The sequence below is a fragment of the Prunus avium genome, chromosome 7 (genome assembly GCF_965620075.1).
Source record: "Prunus avium chromosome 7, drPruAviu1.hap1.1, whole genome shotgun sequence".
In the NCBI taxonomy this organism is placed as follows: Eukaryota; Viridiplantae; Streptophyta; class Magnoliopsida; order Rosales; family Rosaceae; genus Prunus; species Prunus avium.
This window is the reverse complement of record NC_142290.1, coordinates 31095545-31115548: the sequence shown is the minus strand read 5'-3', so window position 1 is coordinate 31115548 and position 20004 is coordinate 31095545. Positions and strand designations below refer to the sequence as shown.

General features: G+C 39.7%; 1 protein-coding gene and 3 pseudogenes across 2 annotated transcripts; all 4 read right to left on the bottom strand.

Annotated features, from left to right (window-relative positions):
- Positions 1 to 571: 571 nt before the first annotated feature.
- On the bottom strand, positions 572 to 1916 carry LOC110765708 (putative acetyltransferase At3g50280 pseudogene; annotated as a pseudogene).
- A 2240-nt stretch (positions 1917 to 4156) lies between these two features.
- Positions 4157 to 6431, bottom strand: LOC110766220 (putative acetyltransferase At3g50280). Its single transcript, XM_088256145.1, has 2 exons — positions 6272 to 6431; positions 4157 to 5532 (listed from the first exon to the last, which is right to left on the bottom strand). Exons 1-2 carry the CDS (start codon positions 6429 to 6431, stop codon positions 4325 to 4327), a joined length of 1368 nt encoding a protein of 455 aa, XP_088112271.1. The 3' UTR covers positions 4157 to 4324.
- Positions 6432 to 13343: 6912 nt separating this feature from the next.
- Positions 13344 to 15289, bottom strand: LOC110766251 (putative acetyltransferase At3g50280 pseudogene; annotated as a pseudogene).
- A 163-nt stretch (positions 15290 to 15452) lies between these two features.
- Positions 15453 to 18674, bottom strand: LOC110766004 (putative acetyltransferase At3g50280 pseudogene; annotated as a pseudogene). The gene is made up of 2 exons (XR_015825659.1): positions 18388 to 18674; positions 15453 to 16988 (listed from the first exon to the last, which is right to left on the bottom strand). The product of XR_015825659.1 is annotated as a putative acetyltransferase At3g50280 pseudogene (transcript).
- Positions 18675 to 20004: the final 1330 nt, after the last annotated feature.

Genomic DNA, 20004 nt, shown 5'->3' with positions numbered 1-20004 from the left:
GGAGGCCTTAAAAGTGATTGTTCCAATGTGCATATAGTCTGAGGGCTATACATACATAGAAAGAAAAGTTTGTGTGTGATTTGAAAAGTTGTCATATCTTATGGGATACGGATCATCTACTAAGATTTCCTCTGTCGTGATTTCCTTGACTTTGTGTTTTATAATTCGCTCCCTTTAAATATATAAACTTCTCGCTCCACTCCCTTATATAGTTCTCTGTTTAGCATTCAGTTAAAGAAAACTATTGTTGGATTTATCCTCAATCTTGATTATAAAAAATTCCTAAAACTATGTAGATGAGTCTTTGGAGGTATTTAGGGCTGCCAAAGGCCTAAGTTCAATCAATAATGTCGTTGAAACAGAGGGTGTGCCAAATTTATGTTCAAGTAGGCGTGTGCTATGATTTGGGGTTTAAATGAACAGCTTACTGGAATTGTGAAACTAAAAATCAAAAGGACAGCTTTTGATAAATTACTTATTAGAGGATTCATCTACTTAAGAACCTTTGGATGTTTAAGCAAATGGACAAACTTTAATTTGCAAAATAAAAATACACAAAGAGTTTACTTCTTCATGCGAGCACAGCCTCCATGAACTCTGCATACTCTGCCATCGCATGTAGAGTCTCAGGCAAAAGGCAAACTTCAAAATCAATACTTCCTTCTTCGGCCCGGGAAAGACAGTTAACTTACCGTTCATTTTGTTCGCAGATCCGCTTCGCACAGCAACCGGTCTTCCCCACCTAAAATCATTACCATACACATTGAACTGCGGCGAGCTTCCTGTGAGCAATGAAAAAGTGCTACTAGTAGTACTTGTTGGGATGTTTTCCCTCAATTTTGAACTTACTGTAGGGTTTTGCCCAATCCTCCAAGACCTTCATCACTTGTTCAGCTGTCAAGGAAGCTATCGTTTTGTTTATATGCAAAGCCGCCCATCCTAGTTCATGTTGTAAAAGCTCCCCTGCAGTGGACTTCACATGAACACCTTGAAGCGCATTTCCAAGGTATTCTCTGGGCAATGGAGGTTTCAATTTTTGCCTCAATCCTACTGCAATCTTGTAGATAATCTCCTGATCAAGGTTGAGATGACTGGCACGTGTTACGGCTCGCCAAAGATGAGCCATGAGTGCTTGAAGGGATGAGATGTTATGGGTGCCCATCTCAGCATTGGCCTTGGATTTGAGCTGTGCAGTTTTCTCCTTGCAAAAATGAAATACCCTTTGCAAATAATTTAATGAGATGGGAGGATTAAGCTTATCCGGTATTTTACTGTCTGAGAAGGGTATGTGAATTGGAAGATCAACTACACCGTCAAGAAATTGACGATCGAAAACGGGAAGGGGTTGAAAAATTTCATCAGAGCCGGAATGAGAGATCTCAGACCAAGTGTTAAAGAAGTGCCAGAATGATGATCCATCAACAACACAGTGGTTCATAGTGCAACCTATGAAAATGCCATCAATGAGCTCTGTTACTTGCACTGCAAGCAATGGTTTTGGGACCCCTTCGTAGTTCAAAACCCCATTCATGGAGAAGAGGTTGGAGACAATGTCATCTGGAATATAAACAGGGTCAAGGATACCATCAGCAGCTGCATGAACAAAAAGAGGTCCATCACCATTACAGTTGATGGAAAAACAAGTACCGGCTTTATCTTGGCTTTTCACAGCTGCTAGGCGGCCAGCAAGCGGGGTAGAAGATATTCAAGGTCTGGGAAAGAGTGTCTTTTAGGTGTTGCATCAAGCTGTTGCTCTGTTCTGACTCCGCCGATTTTCGAAAGAGAAGCCCCTTTTGGATATAATCAAGTTGGCTTAGTTTCAAATCCCATGGAGTTAACTCAATTAATCTCTGCTTTAAGTGATCATGGCTTGTTGGCCGGACAATTGTTGTCGAGATCTGCCGGATCTGAGCCATTTTTATTTTCCCAATTTAAGTGGACAACACTGAGACTAGACCACAACATTAAACGTTGAATGATGACACTGTTGTGAGTATGGTTAGAAGGCTACGCCATTTTTCTAGTGTCTTGGACTGAGACTCAACAATAAACAAACCCAACCAATCAGTTTGGGGTGGTCCAAATTCACCAATCCACCGTGGAGAAAATGCTAACGGCCTAGATGAAATCCGCCAAGAGCGAGGTCCACCGAACCTATTCGCCAAAGGGATGGGAGCAATGCCTCCAATTCCAATCTTCCAACTCAAATTTGCCAAAATCTCAAATGGCCAATAAATTCTCCAATTGGCTATGAGAAGAAAACACAAGTTTTTGTAAGAGTTCTTGACTTCAATAGTCAAAGGATATGGCATATATATTAATAAATAAATATGACAGTTTTCTCAGTGGATCTTGGAGCTCCCACGCCAACTTCCGTGGATTCTCAACCAAATCTAGAATCTCCAATATCCGAATATTTGGAGAACTCAACATGTGGCCAATATTCGGATATTCGGAGAGCTCAAAGATGGTCCAACGTGGAGCCAAGCCCCGAATGCAAATCCAAAAACTCGGAGGAACAAGCCCAAGCCACGAATCCAAACCCAAGATTTCCATAGAATCACATGCACATGACGGAGGCTTTACAAGGAAAGAGATCAAGAGGAGTGATGACAATCCGGAGTATTCTGAAAGAAGAGAAAATCAAGCAAACAAATTATCTCAATCAAAGCAATCCCATGGATTTGGAGAGCCTGATAAGAAAGGAGTTTCAAAAGAGTTGACCTCAGCCATTTAATGGCTAACACATTGGCTGACAGATGCCCCTATATAAACCTCATCAGACGAAGGGAGAAGACACACATCATTAGACATACAAACCTATTTTTCGTATCACACTTTTTTTTTTCTTTCCTAGATTTAGGATTTTACTTTTTAAGCACTTAGTGTAGCAAGTTCTTTCTTTCCTAGTGTAAGTTTACTTTCTTGCAATTTACATTTTCTTGTCTTTTAAATTCAAATTTATTTCTATTGCCTTACTTTTCATTGTTAGTGAATTTTCATTAAGTCTAATTTCAAGTTAATTTAATTTATCATTCTTGTCTCGCTCTTACTTTATTTTATGTTTACTTATCGCACTTTAATTCTTGTGTTTAGTTTAATCACATCTTTAATTTATTTGCATTGACTTAAAAGCCCTAAAAATCACAAAAACATCCATACGAAGCTTAACCATCCTCGAGCCCGAGGAAGTGAAAGAACCTAGGCTAAGAGGAGGTTCGTTGCTTGGCCGAACAGTCACTTGATCAGAAGTCAGAAGCGCAACATATCCATCCAACTTTTTCCATCCAAGCTATTTGGTGACTTGGTGGTGGCACGCCTAGACAACTTGAAGAAAAAGGACCAAAAGTTCCTTCGTTAGTCACCTCGACCAAAAAGAAGGAAACACAATCAAAATCATATCTTTATTTAAATAGGGCGGTAGCTTTACTGCTTGTACAATGATTAACAAACATGATTGAATCTGGACACAAAATACCAAAAATAGGGGTCAAGCTCAAGAGATATATTAGCAAAATGAAGTAAATGGCAGACGGAAAAACTTTTTTAAAAATGGTCTACGACTGGCTTTTATTACCTCAACTCTTTCGAATGATGCCATGCTCGCATCCTTTTTTAAAAAAATAACTTCATGATATTCCCAAAACAGAAAACGAAAAAGAAAATTTGATTGTAAGATACGCGTGTGTGTGTTTCAGATGGAGAGATCGAAACATAGTATTTTTGTTTTTGGGTTCCATTGGATGTGTTAGTATTAAAACTTGAGATTTTGATTTTGATTTTGATTTTTTTTTTGTCTGAACCACGAGGTGGTCTTGGATGGGCCCCAACTATGGGTGGCACTTTTAAGCCTTAATCACAACTCAGACTAATCCCCTGCTCACACCGGGTCGGTCCGTAAGGGGTAAAGTGCTGGCCAAAGTGGTGACTCCATACGAGAGCAGAGATCGAACTCCTAACCTCTCTTAAGAAATGAGAGAGTGTCGAATCACTCACACCAACCACCTAGATTTTGAATTTGACTTACTAGTAAATATATTTTTTGGTTATGAGTGAATTTGAAGTACTACTTTGTTTTCTTGAGCACTGGAATTTCAAATTATCTTAAATAGTAAAATTAGAAAATTCACATATAAGTTTTCAAGTCTCTGCAGCTGTGCCAGTTGAACTTATGAGGAAAAAAAAAAGGGATCCAAATTAAACCAACTTTCTTCTCAATCTAATATAATAAATGTGACCAAATTAAAGTTGGATTGGATCATTTTATTGGAGATGCTTGATTCAGCTAAGCTAACTATGGTACTGACCAACGTCAATACATAGTTCAGGTGATCACAGACTCCATGAATTCTGCATCATCCAGCATAGCTTGTAGAGTCTCAGGCAAAAGGCAAGCTTCAAAATCAATACTCCCTTCTTCAGCCCCAGGAAAGACAGTGAACTTCCCATTCATGTTGTTGGAAGCTCTGGATCGCACGGCAACCGGTCTTCCCCACCCAAAATCATTGCCATACACATTGAACCGGGGTGAGCTTCCGGTGAGCACTACCACAGATTTTGGATCCCACAGAACCGAAGGAAATGTTGGGGCTTTCACCCAATTCTCCAAGTACTTACTTACTTGTTCAGCTGTCAGGGAAGCAATTGCTTTGTTTATCTGGGAAGCTGCCCAGCCTAGTCCATGTTGCATCAGCTCACCTGCAGTAGACCTCACAGTAACGCCTAGAACCGCATTTCCGAAATACTCTTTTGGCAACATCTGCTTCAATCTTTGCCTCAACCCCGCTGCAATCAGATAAGAAACCTCTTGGTTAGGGTGGAAACGTCTGCCACGCGTTGTGGCTCGCCAAATATGAGCCATGAGTGACTGAAGAGATGAGATGTTATTGGTGCCCATCTCAGCATTGGCCTTTGCCTTGAGCTCTGCTACTTTCTCTTTGGAAAAATGAAACACTGCCCTTTGTGAAGAATCAGAAGGCGGTGCAGCCATATGCTGCTTACTCATGATTTCATTGCAGGGGAAGGGCAGACGAATTGGGAGATCAATCAGGCCATCATAAAATTCATGACGGCCAAATACAGGGCGAGGTTGAGAAATTATATCAGAGTCAGTACCAGTACGAGCGATTTCAGACCATGTATTAAGAAAATGCCAGAATGAGGTACCGTCCGCAGCCACATGGTTTATGCTGCAGCCGATAAAAATGCCATCCACAAGCTCAGTTACTTGCACTGCGAGCAATGGTTTTGAAACGCCTTCATAGCACCGAACTGCATTCAAGGGAAAGAGGTTGCAGACGACGTGATCAGGAATGCAGATAGGGTTAAGAACTTCAGCCACCTTGACGCCGTCACCAGCTGCATGAACGAAATGGGATCCTGCGCCATTGCAGTCGATGGAAATACAAGTAGTGGTTTTATCTTCATTTTCCGTCACAGCCAGGCGGCCAGCAAGTGGGTAGAAGACATTCAAGGCAAGGGAAAGGGAGGCTTTGAGGTGTTGCACCAAACCGTTGCTGTGTTCTTCCTCTGCTGGTTTGTTGAAGAGAATCCCCTTTTGGACATAATCAATTTCGAGGTATCGCAGATCCCATGGAGTTAACTTAATTGATCTACGAGTTAACTCACACGTTGGTCCAACGTTACACGTAGAGATATGCCGAATCTGATTCATTTTCTTCATATGTGTTTTTTTTACTTCCCACAATGTGGACAGCAAACACAATTATATAAATGTGTCCCAACTTACTTTGGTTGGTGGTTGCAAGAACATATATATAAAGTTGCATATTTAATAATTCTCACTTGTACTGGCAACCAGAATTCAAACATCACGTGAATTCAACCAGAATCCAATGAATGCATAGGTGACGTACAATAATTTAGTATTGTACCATCACATATAGCAAATGGCTATATATAATAATTCAAAAATGATATTCGACGTCATACTACTATCTCTCTAATAGAGATGGATCCATGAGCAGCTCCATGGACAACAAACAAGGTTCCTTCGCCATTACAGTGGATGGAACAACAAGTGGTGTTATCTTCATTTTCGATCACGGCTAGGCGGCAGGCAAGTGGGTAGAAGATGTTCAAGGTTTGAGAAAGAGTGGCTTGTAGGTGTTGTATATCAAGCTGTTGCTCTGTTCTGGTTTTTGAAAGAGAAGCCCCTTTTGGATATAATCAAGTTGGATTAGTCAAGGCAAGTGGGTAGAAGATGTTCAAGGTTTGAGAAAGAGTGGCTTGTAGGTGTTGTATATCAAGCTGTTGCTCTGTTCTGGTTTTTGAAAGAGAAGCCCCTTTTGGATATAATCAAGTTGGATTAGTCTCAAATCCCATGGAGTCAACTCAATTCTATGATTTAGCTGATCATTATGATTTGTTAGTCGGATGGTGCTTGTGGAGATATGCCGAATCTGAGTCATTTTGCCCAGATTGATTGCCTCCCACAGTGTTGAAAGGTTTTCTTGGTGGTGTTTGATTATAGTGATATATATAAAATGGCTACCCCATTGGTCAACAATAAACAAACACAGAAAATCGAATATTATGCAATTGATTTATTTAAGTAGGACGCTGGCTTTGCTATTTTTTATTTGTCGGAAGGAATGAATATGTCAATACCAAATAGATAATACAAAAAGCTCAATACGAAGTCAGGAAGAGCTCAGCAAAAAAATAAAAAAATAAAAGCTCAATTCCAAGTACAAAATGTAGGCCCAAAATAACAAATAGCCTAAAAAGTACAAAAACTCTAAAATCAAACCCTACAAACAACAAGTCGCGACATCGCCGGATCCGCCGTGGGGATGGTGGCTTTGCTTAAGTTGGATGATATAACAAGATAAGCACGGGTATCTCTTTAACATAAAATAGTAGAACAGAAAAATATGAGATATAAACAAAATGTATAATCTATAAACCAAAGATGTATAATCTATATACAGGACTTGAGGGCTCACTGCTCATAACTCTGTGGTTCATGTTACTTCTAAGCAAATAAAGGAAGTAGAGTACGTGCATAATAATTCAGTACGTAGTACAATTATTTCGCTATGTGTTCAGCACCACACACTGCGATGCGAGCTATCCACCACATGTGAAAAGCAAATGGTATTTCTGATTGGCAAAAGACGTGTATATAATACTGATATGACATGCTGAATTGTTTACTTATAGTAAGAAGTTTACGTGGGTTTACGTGTTTGTTAAGTCATAGCTGAGAAGCTAAGTGCTTCAGTCATATAAGTACTATAAAGTAGATTGAAAAACAGAGAAAATTCGTAAGCTTCTTCTCAAAGTTTCTTGCTATGTCTTTATTAAACTTTGTTATCATTGTATCATAGCTAAGTTTTTCAACTTTCCAATGTGGAACTTTTTTATTTTCACCATTTTACACGCCCCCGCACATGTAGTGTATTTTCAAGCCTAACACGTGGACAACACATATTGAGTGACATGAAGCACGTGTGGCCGTTGGGTTTTCACACGTGAGCTAACCTGCTCTGATACTATGAAGAAAGTTGAGAAACCACCCTAAAATCAATTGGCAATGGGGGAGAATAGCCCAACTCCTTATAAGCCCTTGCTAGGTTTCTCCACTTTCCAACGTGAAACTTTTTTACCTTCACATTCTCACAATTTCAATGGCCCCATATAATTTGCCAACACAGGTCCCATGTAGTTAAGTCAATTATAGTGTGGTACGGTAGTATAGCCATAGTCGTATAATTTGTTTAAAAGGGAAATATCAACTTTGTAGTACACCCATATTATAACACATATACAAACTATACCATGTAACTCTACTACCATACTATTTTATAATTTCTCAACTTGCTGGCCCAGACAGTCATGTCTTGTAATTGTAAAACATATATTTTGGTTACTTTTGACTGCAGTGTGCTTAAACTTACAACTAGTAGCCAAAATAACAAGAAGAAATTAACCAATTGAGAATCTCTCGCAAGGCCTAGTTACCCATATGTCGTCAAAGAAAGGTTAAAATGGAGAGTCCCAATAAGCGTGGCCCATATCAAATGCCCCCAAATTAGGAAATGGCATTAGACACAAGTCAAAATTAGAAAATGACACCCAACCTCAAATACCTCAATAGATTTAGTCATTTAGACAGAAAAATTCAAGCAAAACACTGAAAAATAAAAGCTGCTCATGATACTTGATTATGAACTTCATTAACACACCTGATTTAGAAAGTGGAAGAAAATAAAAGTTCGTTTATTCGAACTACAAACTTGATTTTACAGGCCTGCATATCTACAATGGTCTACATTGGATCAACGACGAAATGTGATGTACACAGTGCATTAACACCTGATTATGCATTAAGGCTACCCCATATTTTCTTACAGAGTTGTCAAGCGCTTAAGGGAACAAACGAAAGCAAGTGGTGTCGTCAAAGCTAGGGGTGGAAAGAAGAGATAGAAGGAGAGAGGGGTTGGACTTGGATGGTTGATTCTTGAATGTTCTCGCTAGTACTGCATATTAAAATGATTTGCAATATGTGGGTTCCACCTGTATTATAACAATGTGGTTAGTAAATGTGATATGATTAGTATTATTGTTTATGAATTATAATCATTCTTCCATCAAGTATATGCGATAAGTGAGGCCCATGCAATAAAAGGTTAATGGCTGTCTCCAAGATATGGAACCAGGTTAATTCCTTATGAAAGCAACTTCTCGCCATATCAAAAGAATAATGTTATGAGCAATTCTAGACATACCACATTATGTAACACCGCTTTAATAAAGGTGGTGGGCTTCACTTTTATTAGAGAGGTGGTACACAATGGGTGGAAGGCAGCAGATTTTGTGGAGCTAATTTGAACTGCATTGGGCCTGGTATGGGAAGTTGGTCTCATCAAAAGTCACATGTTGAGATATGTAGATCCGACCTGAAATCAAATCTAAACAACGATAACCTTTGTAATGATCATCATGTCCAATAAAGACACATTTAATGGATTTAAAAGAGAGCTTGTTGGAGTTGTAATAAGGAACCATAAGAGGAAAACAGACACACCCAAAACTCTTAAAAATTGGTTTGAAGTTGAATACCAAACAAGTTTTCAGATCTTAAAATTTGTATTTGAAAACTCATGTTTTAAAAAGAATCATAGTTTTTAAGTTTAATTTTTTGAATAGGATATCAAACGGGCCCTTACTTTTACTTAAACCAATCCCCTTCGGCAATAAACCAATATGGTGAGATGTGTCCAAGTGGGGAAGAGGGCAGTCTATTAATAAGAAAAACTGCAGTAGAAAAGGCTTCCAACTAAAACCCTTTTGAAAGATGAGACTGAGCCGGCATACATAGTCCCATTTCAACAATATGCCTATGTTTTCGCTCTATAACATTGTTTTGTTGAAGTGTGTATGGACAAGAAATTTGGTGAGTTATGCCATGATCATGTAGAAAATTCATGAAGACCCAACTTGTGAATTCTCCACCACCATCAATTTGTAGCCCATCATTCATTTAAATGTAACAAACATAATAAACCAATCATATTTTTTTACAAGTGAATAGAACCATACGAATTGAGTGTTATATCATCAACAATGGACAAGTAATATCGGTAACCAAAATTGGAGGCAATTGGTGGTGGTCCCTACAAGTCAAGATGTAGTAAGTCTCAAATGGATGCAAAGCATGTGCTGTATTGAAATGGAAGTTCACAAGACTTTCCCATAGGACAAACATGACAGACCTTATTAGAAGTAACAGTACCATTAAGGGGTAAATGGTGTTTATGTTGTGCGCAGCGGAAGCGGATTGCACTGTGGTGGTTGATATGAAACCATTGAAACAACAAGAGCAAACTATGAAATACAGAAATCCAAACGACACAAGGATTTATACTGGTTCGGCCCGTGTGTAGCCTACATCCAGTTCGAAGACAGCGAGAAATTCCACTAGTATCCCAAAAGAGATTACAACCAAAGGAGATTAACCCTCTCACCTACCCTAGGAATTACAGAATTTAACTCTCACAACCCAAATCCCAAATACACCCAAGTCACTCACACACCGATACTAAAAGAGAGAACAAATAGTGCCACACCCAAAGACCAGTAGAGAAATGGATTTTTCTCTCACTGATCAGACAAGCAGACGTCTTCAAATGTGCAGCCACAACAAAGAGGAGCAGCAGCTCCTTCATCTCTCTCTCTCACATGTTGCACACGGCACCCAAATGGTGAGGCACAAATGCCCACACACCTCACCCGTTGCTTGCTTCTCTTTTGTAGCCATTCAAACTTTCCAAAAGCCAACTAGCCACCTTTAATTAATGACCATCTGCCAACCCACTTTATAATTAATGTCCATATACCAAACCCACGTTATGGTCAGCCAAAGAATGAAGAAAATCCTTCATCATTGTACCATGCTTTGTCTCCCACTAAAGACATAATTAATCCATGCAATATCATTGGCCACTAACATTCAACAATTGTGGCTTCCCATTTTTCTCTTCCTTTGGTAGCTTTCGGCAAATGCATGAGAAAGGAAAGAACCAATCTCTTCCTTTCTCCAAGTGGATGACATGCAACGCAACAAAGATAGTAAACAACATAATATTTGAGCCAATTTCAACAGTTTATTCAAAAGAGTTCGAAAAATTGGGTGAGAAGGGTGTCCAAGGCGAGTATGTCACACGTCCTGTGTCGTCCTTTTCCCATAAAATACGATCTTGTTGGTAACATTTGGCATTGCATTGATATGATATAATCTACCAGAACTACTGCCAGTAAAGAGTACCTTCTCCGTCTTGTTGTCCTTTACACAAAAACCATTAACATTCATTTCAACGAAACAAATCATTATCTCGACAAAATCGATGAATTCTAATAAAATTCTTTCTTATGGTAGGAACACATAAGACTTCATTAAGGTCTAAAGACTTATGTGTAGTGGATAGATTAGTGTTCCCATTATGTGTGATAGCCAAAATGGTTGCCATTACTAACAATTATCGTGTCTATACCTGTATATGACTAAGCATATGGAAGAGCAGAGAGGTTTGCTGTCATGTGGTGGGTAGCCCCAGAATCTAAACACCAACTTGTATTCTCATTGGGGTTGGCATTTGTAGCTTATGTTGTATATGCATAATTCCCACACGTTCAGGACAAATGCGTGCAACATGTCCTTGCTTATTACAAAATTGATAAATAACTTCAAATCCAGTAAGCAACGGGTGTCGGCAAAAGAGGTGGTTTCCCATATGATAATGAGCCACGTGTGATGAATTGAGTCTGCTCATTATGCTATATAGAAAAAGGAACTTAGGTTGAGGAAGAAAATAGAGCAAATAGGCAAGAAAAGATAAGAAGAACCCGCTGGTTGATTATATAATTGCATGGTCGTTGACCAATACAATGATATTTACAGTAAGTAATTGATGCTAAGCTAAAGTAAAGGTATACAAATGGTATGTGAATAAAAAAGAATAAGTAATTGAGCAATCAGTTGTGATTTGGTAATAATTGGGGAACTGACTTCCCAGAATCACGCCCATTAAGACAGGAATCATGGCTGGTCGTGTGGGCAGGTGCTAGCTGTACGGTGGTGTTCTCTTCAGCTTTGAGCAATGATGGCAGTGGCACAAACCTGTTCTTGGTTTTCTGAGGGAGAAACATGTTTTGGTTGGAGTGATTTTTGTTGTTGTTTACTTTTAGTTTTTTTTTTTTTGAAACACAAGGGCGATAGTGTTTTATTGAATAGGAAAAAAGGGGTAACAAGTACAAAAATCAGGCTCAAACCCTAGAGGATTAGGCGAGTACTCTACACCAAATGAAGCGTAGTGGTCATCAGCTACGAAGTAGCCTACCTCCTCGACCGCAAGCGGGAGAAGGAACCTTGCCTCCGATAGAGTCCCCCCCCGTCCCCCTAGGAGCATGGCCGTAAAAAACTACAAGTTACACTCCTCATATAGGATATCAACTAGAAGATCTGGCGGTTCTTCAAACCAAGTAGCCATAGTTCCAATATGGGAAGCATAACGCGCCAGACGATGAGCCGCTCCATTTGCAACCCGGCGGATATGGGTAAAACCATCCCCAGTGATCTGGGTTAGCAGTGCCTTAGTATCTTCCACACGAGCAATTAGTTTTTTAAGTTGGCACACACGAGCAATTAGTTTTTTTTTCTTTCTAGAATTAAAAAGGATAATGGGTAGTTGTGTTCCATAAAAATAAAACACATTATCTGATTTTTTTTTAATTTTTAATTTTAAAAAAAATGAAAAAGTGTGAATTTACCATATTATTCTAATAATTAATAATTTCAATTCTTAATTTTTTCATTAACCAAAGGCATTTTCTGAAATTTTGAATGTTTCACCATTCTCTTCTTTTTGCTATATATATTATACAATTAAAGTTAAAAAAAGAAAAGAAAAGAAAAGATGACATATTTATTTTTAAACTAATTTTGTCTCAAACCTTAGAGTAGATCTAAAAATGGGTAACCACAACTTCCTTGGATTATAGGTTCAGGAGAACGATATGTCATTTTGTGTTTTTATCAATTAAACTCAAAATTTGTTATATACCCTAGTAATTATAGGCCAGGTCCTTTAGTAGTCCACGGTCAACTGGGCCATTTCTAATAAATAAACAGATAAAATACCAAAATCAGATACTTAGATAATTTATTTAACAGCAAGGGGTTTGTAACTCCTAGTTCGATTCTCCCTCCTTCAATAGCGCTCGTATAAAAAACAAAAACAAAAATTATTTAAGTTGTGACAATAGAAATTTGTCTAAAATAGGTTATGCATGCATGTGCACTATTAATTAATTGTTTAGATGGCAGGATACTTCACTTTATTTTTTCTTCCTAAAATCACAAATGTTCTATTTGGTTTAACTTAGGTGTTAAGATTGGTCCTACGGTTTTAATTTTGTTAAAGAAAATTAGGGTTCATGATGGTAAATTAATGGGACAGTTAAATGATGTTGGTGGAGAAAATGATTTAATTATGAAAGAAATGGTAAAATTGTAAGTTTTAAGGTGCAACTAGTGATTTTTAGTCTAATACAATTATGCTGATGTGGATTGATGAAAATTCATTAGATTAATCTAGTGGTTGACATTCTTGTAAATGCGTGTAAATACACCGATGCTAAATATAGAGGCTCGGGATCCTTGTGCTCATTATGCATCTATTTCATTGCTTGGTTTTTATAATTTAGTAAAATAGGCGTAAAATAACCATTATACCCTTGCAAAAATCAAGGTAATTGGAGATTTCGGTAAGACTGATAACATGCAAAGACAAACATTATTGTTTTGGGTTACGCAAATTGAAAAACTTGCAAAGAGTTTAATCATCCCAGCGCTGCAGCCTCCATGAACTCTGCATCGTCCAATATAGCTTGTATAGTCTCAGGCAAAAGGCAAGCTTCAAAATCTACACTGCCTTCTTCAGCCCCAGGAAACACAGTCAACTTCCCATCCATGTTGTTGGCAGCTCCGCTTCGCACCGCAACCGGTCTCCCCCACCCGAAATCATTGCCATACACATTGAACCTCGGCGAACTTCCTGTGAGCAATCCCACCATTTTTGGATCGCTGAACTTTGGAAGAAATGTAGGGGTTTTTTCCCAACCCTGCAAGTACTTCCTCGCTTCTTCAGCTGTCAGGGAAGCGATTGTTTTGTTTATTTGCGAAGCGGCCCAGCCTAGTCCATGGTGTAGCAGCTCACTTGCACTGGATTTTACATTAACGCCTAGGACCCCATTTCCAAAGTATTCTTTTGGCAATGGTGGCTTCAACTTTTGCCTCAATCCTACCGCAATTAGATAAGTAACCTCTTGATTTGGATTGAGATGTCTGCAACGCGTTGTGGCTCGCCAAAGATGAGCCATGAGTGCTTGAAGAGTTGAGATGTTATTGTTGACCATTTCAGCATTGGCCTTTGCTTTGAGCTCTGCTAGTTTTTCTTTGGGAAAATGAAATACTACAGTTTGTAACGAATAGGAGGACGGTCCGATTATAAGATGCTTACGTTTGATTTCATCGTAGGACATGGGTAGGTGAATTGGGAGATCAATCAAGAGGTCATGATACTCACGACGGCCAAAAATAGGGCAAGGTTGAGAAATTTTATCAAAGCCAATACGAGAAATTTCAGACCAAGTGTTAAAGAAATGCCAAAAAGAGGTACCGTCCACAACCATGTGGTTTATGCTGCAACCAATAAAGAAGCCATCAAATAGCTCAGTCACTTGTACTGCAAGCAATGGTTTGGAAATGCCTTCGAAGTTCGGGACCTCATTGAGGGAAAAGAGATTACAGACAATGTCAGCAGGGACATAAAGAGAGTCTAGGATATCAGACACTTCGACACGATCGGCAGCTGCATGGACGAACAAGGCTCCATCTCCATTACAGTTAATGGAAAAACAAGTGGTGTTATCTTCGTTTTCAGTCACGGCTAGGCGGCCGGCAAGTGGGTAGAAGATGTTCAAGGTGTGGGAAAGAGAGGCTTTTAGGTGTTGTATCAAACTCTGGTTTGCTTCTTTCTCCGCTGGTTTGTGGAAGAGAAGTCCCTTTTGGATGTAATCAAGTTGGATGAGCCGCAGGTCCCATGGAGTTAGCTCAATTCTCTGAGCTGGTAGCTGATCTTTATGGCTTGTTGGTCGGATGGTGCACGTCGAGATACGCCGAATCTGATTCATTTCTCCCAGATTGTAAAATGTTGAAGCTTTGGTGATTGTGATGGAATGTGGTACTCATTATAAAAGGCTATGGCATTTCCATTATACTTAAACTGGCTCATGGCTCAACCCATAAAATCAATAGCAGATACACATAAACGAACGCATAAAATCAATAGCAGATACGCACATAATTTATTTTAAGTAGGCTGGGTGTTTTTTTTAATAGGCCATGATAAGCATGGGTGTTTTTTTTTAAAAAAACATAATAATAATATAATTAACAGTAGTAAACAAAAAGATATAAACCAGCGAGATAATCTATTAACTACTGGGGCATGGTCCCAAATGATGTGCTGCATCACTGAATCTGAATGCATTGAAAAAAATAATGTTGATTTAATTCACCTCAAGTCCCAAACAGATCAGCTCACTGCATCCCACCACCTAACCTTACCTGCACCGTTGCGATGCTCACCGAACCCGAATCTCATGAGATTAGGCTTTTTTATATTTGATTTTATCTCAAGGGGAGCAGGAATTCGTACTTGGAACCTCTTCTTACATACCACTTGAGTAACAGCTACTTGGTAATCTCATTTAACTTTTTGAAAAAAAAATTCCCTTAATTCGAAGGACACCAGTTTGTTAGTATGAATGAGAATTTGACGGTTAAGTTTGATTATGATCCGAGAGTGGTGAAGTTTCTACTTATTAAGATGAGGGATTTCAAGCAACATACATCTCAATGGACATGTGCAAAGTAAAATTCACCAACCTTAAAATTAAGCACACTGACAAACTTTAATTTGCAAGCCAATTTCACAAGCAGGGCACTTCATGTGAGCACAGCCTCCATGAATTCTGCATCGTCGGCCATAGCTCGAAGAGTCTCAGTCAAAAGACAAGCTTCAAAATCAATACTTCCATCTTCTGGCCCAGGAAACACCGTTAGCTTCCCAAGCTTTCTCTCTGGAATTCCGCTTCGCACAGCAACCGGCCTTCCCCATCCAAAATCATTACCATACACATTGAACCGCGGCGAGCTTCCTGTGACCAATTCCACATTTGTTGGTTCCGTCAGCATATTTGAAAGAAATGTAGGAGCTTTTACCCAATCCTCCATGTACTTCCTCGCTTCTTCAGCTGTCAGGGAAGCAATTGTCTTGCTTATTTGGGAAGCCGCCCAGCCTAGCCCATGTTCTAGCAGCTCCCCTGCAGTGCACTTGACAATAACGCCTAGAAGCGCATTCCCGAGGTACTCTTTTGGCAATGGTGGGTTCAATCTTTGCCTCAGTCCCACCGCAACACGATAAGCAACCTCTTGATCTGGGTTCAGATGTCTGCCGCGTGTTATCGCTCTCCAAAGATGAGCCATGAGTGCTTGAAGGGATGAGATGCTAATGTTACTGTCAATGGTGCCCATCTCAGCATTGGCCTTGGATTTGAGCCGTGCAACTTTTTCTTTGGGAAAATGAAACAATACCCTTTGTAAAGAATCTGAAGATGAATCATGTCCAATTATAAGCTGCTTGCTCTTGATTTCATTGACATAGGAGGAGGGTAGGTGAATTGGGAGATCAATCACCCCTTCATGAAATTGGCGGCCCAAAACAGGATGAGGTTTATAAATTTTATCATAACTGCCAAGACGAGAAATTTCAGACCAAGTATTGAAGAAATGCCAGAAAGAGGTACCGTCAGCAGCAGCCATGTGGTTTATGCTGCAACCAATAAAGATGCCATCAACAAGCTCGGTCACTTGTGCTGCAAGCAATGGTTTCGTAATGCCTTCGTAGTTCCAAGCCTCCTTCATAGAAAAAAGGTTGTTGACAATGTCATCTGGAACATAAACGGAGTCAAGGATATCAACCACTTTGACACCGTCAGCAGCTGCATGAACAAACAAGGCTCCATTGCCATTACAGTTGATGTAAAAACAAGTGGAGTTATCTTCATTTTCGATCACGGCTAGGCGGCCGGCAAGCGGGTAGAAGATGTTCAAGGTTTGGGAAAGAGTGGCTTGTAGGTGTTGTATCAAGCTGTTGCTCTGTTCTAACTCTGCTGGTTTTTGAAAGAGAAGCCCCTTTTGGATATAGTCAAGTTGGATTAGTCGGAAATCCCATGGAGTTAACTCAATTCTATGATTTAGCTGATCATGATGATTTGTTGGTCGGATGGTGTTTGTGGAGATATGCCGAATCTGAGTCATTTTGCCCGGATTGATTGCCTCCCACACTGTTGAAAGGCTCTTGGTGGTTTTTGAATATAGTGTAGTTGGCTACCCAATTCTGGTCAACAAACAATAAACAAACACAGAAAATCGAATATTATATGTAATTAATTTATTTAAGTATAGGACGGTGGCTTCGCTTAAGATGGATGATATAACAAGGTAAGCATGGCTATTTCTTTAACATAAAATAGTAGAACAGAAAAAGAAAAGATATACAGCAAAACTTAAAACAAACATAAGAAAGATGAAAGAAGTTCAGTTTCTTGGTCTAGACTCTAAATCACATTATTCTGGTCGAGGTACTTCTTGTTGCAGTTCGAGTATTCCCGGACTTGATCTATGTCTACTTTCTGTGAGCTGCCCTTGGACACTTTGTTGGCTTGGTAAAATTTGTGCCTTGTGGTGCATTACAAGAATTGCAATGTCCTAAAGACAGATTTCGCCTCTATCCTTGTGCTCGCAGTTCTATAGGTATCTATCTCCCAGGATTCAACAATTGATAATCCTAAATTAAAGCACTTCAATTTAAGACTTTGACGAACCAATTATATATTTGCACTCTCAAGACTAGACTCATAATTGATCACAACAGCAAAACTAGAGCACTGGGGAATACTCTGTTTTTCCACGGGTAAGAACTTATCTACAAGGAGGAACCTGTTGGGTTTATATAAAACCTAAACATCATTCTTAAAACAAACCATCGTGGCTGTTTCCAACATATGCAACTTCTTATCATAGTTATATGGTATTTTATGAAAATACCAAACGGTGGCTTGTTCAAATGACGACCAACACTTGCAATGGCTTGGTTACAATAACTACAACGCAACCTAAGATTTTTCATTCAATAATAAAATTAAATATTATAATATAAACTATTATATTATTAAATTTCCAAACACACTTCACTAGCTTTATATTGGAAGAGATGGATATTTGGTGGGTAGCCGCACAGTTGGAGACAAGGATTCCTTGTCTGATCAGCAAGGGGAGATAATTTTGATACAGTTGATTCTTTTTGCAGCAAAAGCAAATTATTCTTTCCTTTGGTTTGTTGTAAGGATTTGCTATATGTTTGTATTTGGTGTGCTAGCAATTTTGTGAGCAACAAGAAGATGCTCACCGAACCCGAGGCTTTTTTATATTTTATTTTATCTCGAGGGGAGCAGGAATTCGTACTTGGAACCTCTTCTTACATACCACTTGAGTAACAGCTACTTGGTAATCTCATTCTCGTGCAGCTAGTAATTATAATTATCCCAATACAACCATATACTATAGCTAGTCTCAATTTCTTATGGCGACTTGTAATGCAATGACAAATGGACATGTGCAATTTGACGGTTAAGTTTGATTATGATCTGGGAGTGGTGAAGTTTCTATTTATTAAGATGAGGGATTTCAAATAACATACATCTTTAATGGACATGTGCAAGGTAAAATTCACCAACCTTAAAATTAAGCACACTGACAAACTTCAATTTGCAAGCCAATTTCAAAAGCAGGGCACTTCAGGTGAGCACAGCCTCCATGAATTCTGCATCGTCGGCCATAGCTCGAAGAGTCTCAGTCAAAAGGCAAGCTTCAAAATCAATACTTCCATCTTCTGGCCCAGGAAACACTGTTAGCTTCCCAAGCTTTCTCTCTGGAATTCCGCTTCGCACAGCAACCGGCCTTCCCCATCCAAAATCATTACCATGCACATTGGACCCCCAAATTCGCCAAACACCCCCCCCCTCCTCTCTCAGCTGCCCTCCCTCTCACATCTACTGCTGTCTCTCTTCTCCCCCAAACCCAGGACCAGATCCGACAACTACAAAGTCACCCACCTCCCCCATCTCCTTTTCGCAACCCACTCAGAGACCTAAGAAAATCTCTCCCCTTCCCCACCGCCACTCCGACCTCAGCAGCCCAAACTCACAGATCCATCACCCCACCAACACCCTGTGTTGCCGACATACTGCGACGCTTTTTCCCAGTAACGCCTTGCGATACCCAGACTGGTGACGCCGACTCATCTTATCGGTGTAGCAATCGGCCCTTGAGTTCTTTGTTGGGGCATCCTCAAACATTTTCTGGATCAGGTGATGATCAATTCCTACCTTTTTGTGGCCCTTTGTGGCCTGATGTGGCCTTCATGGCTTGGATGTGAGCTCAATCTTTTTGGGTTGGCTTCTGTTGACTCTTTCATAGGGTCCTTATGTGCTCCATTAAAAATTGAGGAAAGTGGTGTTAGTAAGGATGAGCTTACAGGTTGCGGTGGCTGGCCTTCAACAGCCACGCGGGGTCCATGATACATTTATCCTGGAATTGTCATGGTCTGGGCATTTCCATGACAATACTCTATCTTATGGTGCTTGTCTGCTCAATATGCCCCTCTATGTTTTGTATCTGTCTACTTGACGGTGGCTTCGGCTATTTTGGTTTTATGTTTGTAATTTTACTTCTAATCGGCATGCTTTTTCTCCACCGATCTTATGCGGCTTCGTCTCGGCGTCTGGTCTTCACCACCATGCCATGCTCCTCGATTATTCTAGTGTCTCTCATCGATGATACTAATGTAGTTGAGGATGCGTTTAAAGTGCATATGACACTTATTTATAGGATTATGGTAGCGTTCTTTGTAACTGTGGTGGCGTATCCATCACCATTTTCCTTTGGTTACGGGTTCTTCTACGGTGGGTTTGGTCTTGCGCTTGGGACAATGCGGATTTGTAATGGGTGGTGCGGCATTTCTGATTTCCTTGTTTTATGTTATCTTATGTATTTTGTTTTTGTTTAGTTTTGAACTGGTCTGGGTGAGAAGCTTGGTTCTAGCCTTGTCTTGAGGTCTAGCTGCTTCTACCCGGCTTCTGTGACTTGTTTTGTAATCTTTCCTTTCTGGGTTTCTTTATTGAGATCAGATTTCGACCAAAAAAAAAAAAAAACCGCGGCGAGCTTCCTGTGACCAATTCCACATTTGTTGGTTCCGTCAGCATATTTGAAAGAAATGTAGGAGCTTTTACCCAATCCTCCATGTACTTCCTCGCTTCTTCAGCTGTCAGGGAAGCAATTGTCTTGCTTATTTG

Excerpts from the sequence above, each read along its gene's own strand:
- LOC110766220 (XM_088256145.1), bottom strand. The coding sequence starts at position 6,431 with ATGACTCAGATTCGGCATATCTCCACAAGCACCATCCGACTAACAAAT. Across the intron at positions 5,533-6,271 it reads AAAACCAGAACAGAGCAACA|CAGAGGAAGAACACAGCAAC; the intron begins GCTTGATATACA and ends TCAACAAACCAG.